Source organism: Poromitra crassiceps, assembly GCF_964638095.1.
Source record: "Poromitra crassiceps genome assembly, chromosome: 8".
In the NCBI taxonomy this organism is placed as follows: Eukaryota; Metazoa; Chordata; class Actinopteri; order Beryciformes; family Melamphaidae; genus Poromitra; species Poromitra crassiceps.
In genome coordinates, this window is record NC_139629.1 from 35,684,722 (window position 1) to 35,693,994 (window position 9,273).

The window sequence follows — 9,273 nt, forward strand, 5'->3', positions numbered from 1 at the left end:
CCTGGCTGTGGGGTCAGGAGGAGGATATTTTTATGAACCCAGAAGAAGAGCGTAGCCTACTGGGTGGTGGTGGAGACGTAGGAACATGCTTTCTCATTCAGCGGCAGCTGTGGCTGAAAGCTCTAGAAACGTCTAGCGCCCTGCGCGCTAACTGCGTCAGTAACGTCATTCTCATCAAGTGATACGCAAGAAGATCCGGAGTCCAGTCCAGAGTGTGGAGCCGTTGCATTGATTGTGTGGACATTATTTAGCTATCATCGCATTGTTGTCATAAGTCTGTCATATCTGAAGAGGAAGATCAAGATCAATTCTACTGAGACATGTAAGTTTGGGAGAAAATGACAAGTGGGTGCAGCAGAGGGGAGCGCGATAGCACTCGCCCAACCTGAGTAGCGTAGCTAGCTAACATTAGCCATCCAACAACATGCTTTGGCAAAGGCGGGAGGTCGGCCTTGCCTCAGTGAATTGTAAGCTGTTACCTCGCTAGCTAGCTGGGAACTTATATCGGCTACAGCGAATAACGTTAAGTTATAGACAGCATCACAATTATTTTAGTATACGTGGTTTTGCCACATCAATTGGAAATGGCTGGCTTTTGGTCATGGCATGAGTCAGGTGCACCGCATGGCTTAATATATATATGGCTAACGTTATTAGCTAGCTTTGACTAGCGTTCATTGAGCTGCTGAATTCGTGTAGAAAGCGATCACTACATTTAACATCGTTTTTCTGCCTGAAGACTGACATACATTTTACGTTGCAACCAGGACCGTTAAGCCCAAGCAAATCCTAGCTAGCGACCCAACCTTTGCTCGTCAAGTTGTGAGGAGAGTTGGTAACGTTAGTTTTTATCCAAGGCTAGCGCCTTCCATACATCGCCAGGGCTCCAACTTTTAAGAGGATTTTGCTTGGTGGCAAGGCCATAGTGACAAGGGGTGTCAATCAGCGTGCAATTGCTGATCATGTTGCTCTTGTCAATAAAAATGATCATATCGCATCGAAACAGGGAAGCGGGTAGGTTAACATTAACGTTACTGTTACACGCTTTTCTACTTGAGGTCGAAACTTCCAAATGAATTAACGTTAAGCATGGATTGATAGAACATAACCAGAGATACTAGAAGTCCTATTGCATCATTATGATCAAAGATGATTAAGTGATCAGTATTCATGCATGCTGGCCTTTGGTTATCTTCTGTAACGTGACCTCTGGCACAAGTTTTGTTACCTGCACAGAACTCATCCGTCCAGTGACTAGACTACTCAGTAACGTTATATCTTTACACCTGCACAGAACTCAGTGACTAGACTCTAGTCGTCAGTAACGTTATATCTTTACATCAATAATGGTTGTTTGATAGTGATGTGATCTTGACTTCCATCACGGCCAGGCCTTCATTATTCCATGTGAATTGTGTGTTGTGGCTTTTGCAGTTACAAGTCACATGATCACATGATTACCACCATGTTCATGATGCATGCAGGACTTGAAGAAAACCTATTGTTCTTTTGCTTTTGACAACTTACTTGAGCCATCTTGAGACTGGAGCGCTCTTTGAGTAATCGGATGCCGCATGGCAACCTGATACACATGCTTTTTGATGGCACGCTATTGTTGCTGAAAACTGGCCCACCTGCCCTTACAGGTGGTCTGTATTATGCATTCCCTAGGTTAAATATGGTATAGGATGTGGAAGCAGTGTGATATAGTACAAATATACAGTTGGGAGTTTTTGGTCCAGATCCTAATTGTAAATGTATTGTTAATTGTTTATGTCTTGGTCCAAGGCGGCGAGAGTTGCAGTCTGTAGCAATTGGGTTAAAAATAAGTTTGCTACTCAAATTTACAGTCAGGTCCATACATATTTGAACATTGACACAATTTTCATAATTTTAGCTCTGTAACCACCACAATGGACTTGAAATTAAACAATAAAGTTGTTATTTAAGTGCAGACTTTCAGCTTTAATTTGAGGGTATTTACATCCAAATCAGGTGAACAGTGTAGGAATTACAACAGTTTCTACATGTGCCCCCCCTTTTTAAGGGGCCAAAAGTAATTGGACAAACTAACATAATCATGCAATCTGAAGCATTTGACTGAATATGAGCAGATCATATTGTGGGAAACATGTCAGAATTTATTCTGCTGCTGTTGTCAGAAGTTGCATCATCAATACATACAAGGGAACCAGTTCCATTGACAGCTATACAGTATGTACTGTATAGCTGTAAATGGAAATGGAACTACCGGTCATACATGTCCACGTGTGGGCATGTATGACTGTTCATAGAAATTACTCCCTTCCATTTATTGATGAAGTGACTACTGACAACAGCAGCAGGATGAATTCTGACGTGTTATCGGCTCGTATTCAACCAAACTTCAGAACTCATTGGACGATTGGATGATTGTTAGTTTGTCCAATTACTTTGGGTCCCTTAAAATGTAATTTTGGTCCCTTAACATGTAATGTAACGGTTCAGCTGATTTAGATACCCTCAAATTAAAGATGGAATTCTGCAATGAAAGCACATCTTGATTGTTTAATTTCAAATCCATTGTGGTGGTGTACAGAGCCAAACTGATGAAGATTGTGTCCAATGTCCAAATAGTTATAGACCTAACTGTATTATGTGCAAGACATTGTGCCAAAGAACGTTGTTTATGTTTCACTTCATAGGCATCCAGCAACTGCTAGAAGATTGTTTATGTTTCTGTGTCTTCTGTCTCTTCACAGGCATCCAGCAACTGCCAAGTGGTATGATAGGAGGGACTCTGTTTTCATCGAGTTCTGTGTAGCAGACAGCAAGGATGTTAAGATCAATTTTGATAAAACAAAGTTTGGTTTCAGGTAAGTTTGCCTCAAATTATTTCTTGTAGCAGATTCCAGTGTTAAAAGTCTGTCTTGGTGACTATGTTCTTTCCCCACCACGCAAACAACTCATTGGGTCTCCCTTTCTTCCCCCCCCCCCCCCCCCCCACAGTTGTCTTGGAGGAACTGACAATGTCAAACACGACAATGAAGTAGACCTTTTTGAAGCCATTGATCAAAAAGTAAGTCACAGTGAACACCACTGAATCACTGCTTTGTTGGATAATATTGCTTCAGAGGAATTTGGTCAGTACTGCAGATTGCCTTGTACGAACGAAGTGTAGAGGGAAATTAGCGACATATTGTATGATTGTTGAATTGTCTGTCTTTCGTCCCTCTTCTTCAACACAGGAATCCAAACACAAACGCACAGATCGCTCAGTGTTGTGCTGTTTACGAAAAGCAGAGCCGGGGAAGCCGTGGCCTAGGCTAACGAAAGAGAAGGCTAAGGTCAGTTACATGCACTCACTCCGTCAAAAAAAATCTAAAGGGGAAGTGTTAGAAATGTGGTGTGAACTATGGATCTAAGTGTTTAATACACTGGTTCCCAAATAGTGTGCCGTGAGGCAAGTCCAGGTGTGCCGTGGGATTTTGTGACAACCAGGCGTTAAATTGAGACAGCTATAGATTCATTATGAAACAACACATACAATTATGTCACTATTCTAACGGAATTACCTGCAAAAGGGTCAAAGACATTTACAAAAGAATCATATTCAATCTATGACCGCCCCCCCCCCCCCCCCCCCCCCCCCGCGCTCTACAGATGAATGGACTATTCCTTCTTGTGAGGTTGAGCCTGCATGGGCTTGAAGCCAGAGTCACTCCCGAGTGGAGCGTGCATGGGCTTGAAGCCAGAGTCACTCCCGAGTGGAGCGTAAGAGGACAGACACATGTTCATAGGGAAGCATTAACTCCAGGTAGCGTGGTGCAATTCATACAACATCAAACTATTAACAGCGTCGTTGGAGCGCATTTCAACCGATTTCAAAGGAGAAAAGCAAAGCACTCATTACTTCTGCTTTTGTTACTTTCACTTTTGTTACTTTCGTTTTCACGTGGCATGGAGTCTTGTTAGCTGAGGGGAGGGGAGCACCGACCCACAACCGCTCATGAAAACAGAGAAAGACAATGAGGATGATAATAAGAAAAAACTGCATTAACAGGTGGATGGAAAGGCAGCGAGAAAAATATGACATGTTTAATAACGGAATGTAAATTGCTCTGATATTCTGCTTAAACAATTGCATTGATTAAATTGTGTGTTGATCCTTTGATGTAGGCTAATGTTACAAAGTTTCAAATGAGTTTGTTAAGTGAATAAAATAATTTACAGACTATTTTGGATGGTTATTAATATAGGTGTGCCTTGAGATTTTGGCTTGCCCTTTGGTGTGCCTTGGACACAAAAAGTTTGAAAACCACTGGTTTAATACATATTTCATTAAACATGACATTAGAATGTGTTTACTTTTCCCCTTTTTTTTTAAACCTACAGGTGACTTGGCTCAGTGTTGACTTCAACAATTGGAAAGACTGGGAAGACGACTCTGACGAGGAGCTTGGCAACTTTGACCAATTCTCAGACGTAAGCATGAATTATCTAAAAAAGTATGGCGGCAGCTTTTCACAATTAGCCAGTAGGGGTGTAACGGTTCACAAAATTCATGGTTCAGTACGTTTTCAATACAGCAAAAAAAAGTAGAAATGCCAGAGAAATGTCTTTGATTTTAAAATGTCTATATATACAAAGTGGAGCACACCCAAAAAAGTTGGAAAAGGTGCAGACTAGTGAAACATCAAAATAATATAAAGAAAATAAGTTTTTACACTCAAAAATTCTCCTCTGCTGTGTGTTAATGACCAATGTGTTAAGGAAAAATATGGTTTGCAATGCGTATTGAACCTAAAGCTCCGTAAACGGTTCCGTACTAATTTGTGTTACACCCGATTAGGCAGATACGAATATCAAACAAAAATTTAAATACTAGGGGCCGAAACCATCAGTATGACATCAGTGATGTCATAAGATAATTTTGGTCAATAATGATGTCACTGATGACATGACATCACTGATGATGTCATAGACATTGTGACAAAATATTTAACAGAGATTGCCCACTTGCTCCCTTTTGATATAATATAAAAGGATAACTTGAACATAAAAAAGATATGTTTGGCAGACAGTCTGTAGCTCTAAATGACCGACTGCTCTGTCCTACTCTGTGCTCTGATGGGACTTTTGAACTGGCAGCATTCAAGTTTAAGATATGAATAGCCTAATATCCAATAGAAACATAAATGATGTGGCCCTGGCTGTTTTTGTTTTCATATTACAGATGATGAACAACATGGGGGGTGAGGATGACCTACCTGATCTAGATGGTGCTGAGGAGGTAAAGATTTCTCTCTCTCTGTCTCCTTATCTGCACTAATGAAAACTGATCATGAAACATGATTTGTGAGTCTTGGTAGGAGGTAAAGTCTGCTATCACATTGTAGTGAATTCTTATTGAATCAATAGATCGGAGAATGATTTGTCCAAGTTCTGACATTATTCAACCATCCTTTTCCTTTTGTCCGTTTTTTTTTAGGACGAGTCTGCAGATAGTGATGACGAGAGTAAGTGTTTCCTAGAACATGTACAAAGTCGTACAACAATTACTATGATAAACCGCATGTGTATGAATGTTACCGTTTGGTATATAGTTGAATATCATGACGTTTCTGCATAAACTTGCACTTGTTCGGCTCACGGTCTTCATGTTTCTCCTGTTTCTCACTTTTTCAGAAATGCCTGATTTGGAATAGAAGACTACAAGACCATAGAAAAAAATGCAAGACGGGAAGGCAGGAGGAATCATGAAAAAATAAACTGTATATCTTGAAATTTGAAGGCAGTGACAAAAAAGCTGTACATATGAGTCAGTAGCCATATTTAAATCCATAGCCTCAGCTCCAAAACTCTTTACCAATCAGTTGACTGAAGGTTGATATGCATCATGTTGTACAGAGCAGCTATCTCCACTTCCACCTGCAGTACTGCACCTTTTGGGTATCCTGTTTTACTGTTAATAATTACAACTAAGCACACATTATTTGTCGGAAAAGCTGTATAGTTGTCCTCAACTGAGCAATACATGTTAAGATATTTACAAATTGTTTGCAAATGAATTGTGGTTTAAAAGGATTGTATTAAGCCCACCCATTCCCAATGTCGTGGTTTTTAAGTTAGTTGATCGGTGTAGTTGATCTTTAAAAGATATGATTTAAGAAAAAAAAATAGCCGTGTACCTCAGAAGATTAGATGCATTTACTGATTGGGTTCCTCTAAAGCCTTCCATGTGGCGTGTGTTAGATATCGAGGAAACCATCCTGCGTTTCTGTAGCTTAGCCTTCCAGCTTACATGTTTCCTCCCTTTACGTCTTTACCTGTTCAATGTCTATCGTTCGTAAAATTGGAATATTCTGGAATTCTTGCAGACATATTATACTGCATCTTCTCAGCTATCAACTTCTTTACGTTCCTGATCATTCATTATTTGAGCAAGTTCCATAACGGTTCAGTATCTTAACAGTGGTCATTGTCCATACCCACCTAACATCCTCACTCATGGGACTGCAGAAGTAACGTAACACATTTCACAGGTTATTGGGCCTCCAGAACATCCAGTTGGTTTGTTGCTACCCTCAAGGTTCATTCGATTTGTTCATCTTGAATATCTCCTCCCTTGTTGATCCTGTTTGACAGGGGAGTGCCTGGATGATACGGCAGCGTGTAATGACCAAATTCTATTTGCACTGTCAATAAAATGTAAAGGGGAGACAATGAGTATAGTGTATTTCAACCTGACCGGTTATCACAGGCTGAACTTCAAATGTTGAATTACAGTGAAAATTCTTTTTTTTATTGTCTACATCTTTCTAATAAACTGTTTAAGACTCGTTATTTTAAATGTCCTTTTTTATTTCTCTAAACTCTAAGCAGCTCATTTTTCGCTTTGTCATTATAGTTGCCTGCTGAGTTGCTTTGGTCCACACCTTTTTGTGCGTTCTTTTTTATTTCTTACATTTGGCTTTATTTTTTTTATGCTTGATAATCTGTCATCTGCTCAATCAAAGTTGTGATACAGTTAAGTGTGCATTTCTCCTAATGGAAACACTGGGTATTTCCTCCTGGGGAATCATTGTTCCTATTATTTTGAAGGAATCATGTTGGCCTCAGTACATTATTATAGGCTATAATTTATAGCTTGACTGTTGGAAGTTAAAGGTGAAGGGAACAAACAGGTTTTAGGGAACAAATGGCGCTATAGGACCCAGAAACCGCCGTCCTCCCCACCCAAGAATATTAGCGTACTTCCTCTTTGGGCCTGATTTCCTTATTGTCATTTCTGAGAAGCTAGCTGTAATCTGCAATATGTCCTGCAGTGGTGCTGATGATATGCGTTAAAATAAAAGTGTAGATTCAGTGAATTAATTTTCTGCACCTAGTAATAAAGGATGAGTGTATATCTAAAGACACTATAAACACTGGTGAAACATGTTTTATAAATCCAATAGTTTCAGTCAAAACTGTTGTAAAATAGGCCGAGCCTACCTGCAAATGGCTATTTCCTACTAGGTTATTTAATTGGCTTAACACCAATCAAAAGCCACTCAGCCAAAATTGTTGGTCTATCTATGGTGAAGAACTATAGGCTATTGGTTGGTGCAAAAATGGCATTTAAATATAGCATAATCAAATAGCCTATGTATTAATTAAATATCGCCTATTTAGTTGTTCTATTCTTACAATGGCTACTGTCATCTTAGGAAAACTGCATCTAAACAACCCTTCTTTGCTATGCTGTTTTTCAATTTAGCCTAGGCCTACTTAATAGTGCCCAAAGGTATTTAACATTTTTATACATAACATTTTTACACACCTGAGGGACAGGAGCTTAGGACAAAAAAATATATAGGTAGGCTATCTAATGCAAATAGGCTACTAGATTGTGTGCGGAATTGTCGCTTAGGCCTATACAGTAGCTAGCCTACTCACCTGCTATAAAAAAATAACTGATGAATGCACATTTGCCTCAATCCTATTTAAATGTTTAGTATCCACACTGCCAGGCTGTATCTAACCTCTCTCAATAATAATGGCCTATAGTAAAATAATGCAGATAACCTACAAGCCATGTGGCATCACGGCAGTGTGTTCCTGTCAGTGTATGTTCTTTGGTTTCTGGCTTTGGATGAAAATGTATCATGAACATACTATTACTGTCCTCAACCATGGAAATAAGTTTCATACCAAAATGAAATTGGCTAATTTGGAAACTATTTACCCTCACTGACCCTTATAAAGTGATTGCTGGCATGTAGGCTGTTTTTAACATTATCTTTATTGAATTTTCAAAATGTTCTGATATACATAATACAAGACCACCATAAAATATATAAAATATAAAACCACCCTCCAACCAATCCATCCCACCACCACCCAGTCCTACCAAGAGGCTGATCACTGCAGAACCTACATGATAAATCTTAATGGGGCATTATTAATGGTCAAATTCCATATAGATGAATGTGAATTTACAGGTAAGAAACAAGGAGCCAATTGAGGTGGTTCAGGCATCTGGTAAGTGTGTAACAATGTGCTTACAAAGCAAAAAGAAAAGGTATGCATATAAACTAATCATCATCATCATTAAAATTGCCTAAGGCGGGCGGGTGGTCACGATTTTGCAGGCGGTGTCTGTTAATCATGATTTGTGACATCATCAGTGATGTCATACATTTAATTGTGATGTCATCAGTGATGTCACTCGAGCAATTGTGATGTCATCAGTGATGTCACTCGAGCAATTGTGATGTCATCAGTGAATGTGTGTAATAAATCCTTCCTGGCTGAGGCTATACATGTAAGTGGTGGGAGTATTATAAGTAGGGAGAAGAGGACACAGGTTAGGGAAAAGTTAGCTTTTGCAGAGTCTCCACCCTAGAAATTGAGCGCATAAGCTAAAACGATCAAACAAGGACAGCGATCAAAGGTACATAAAGTAAATTAACTGCTATTTACATTATTAAATATGTGTGATGTAAAGTGACCATTAGGAAGGGCGGACAATAATTGTATTACTGCCAGGCACGTAAAGATGACTACATACCTTTTTACTGCACACCTTCCTTGCTTAACCTCGAAAGGCCCAAAGCAATCCAACACCACAGAGGAAGAAATGCTGTGACGTAGTTAGTAGATAATGTAAAATGGCGACGATTGTGTCGTTCTCAAAACAAAGCTAAAAAATACAGCCAGCTAAGGAGAGATTTGCTTATTTTACGAAGGAACAAACAGCCATCGTTTTGATTTTTGGATCTTGACAAGGGTGAACTCCCAGATTCAGCC

At 39.5% G+C, this 9,273-nt stretch overlaps 1 protein-coding gene across 1 annotated transcript; it reads left to right on the forward strand.

The window, feature by feature from the left end:
- The first annotated feature begins 165 nt into the window (after positions 1-165).
- ptges3b (prostaglandin E synthase 3b (cytosolic)) lies at positions 166-6,819 on the forward strand. Its single transcript, XM_083641911.1, has 8 exons — positions 166-322; positions 2,742-2,855; positions 2,989-3,058; positions 3,228-3,326; positions 4,375-4,464; positions 5,216-5,272; positions 5,471-5,498; positions 5,668-6,819. Coding segments are annotated over exons 1-8 (480 nt in total). The 5' UTR covers positions 166-320; the 3' UTR covers positions 5,688-6,819.
- Positions 6,820-9,273: the final 2,454 nt, after the last annotated feature.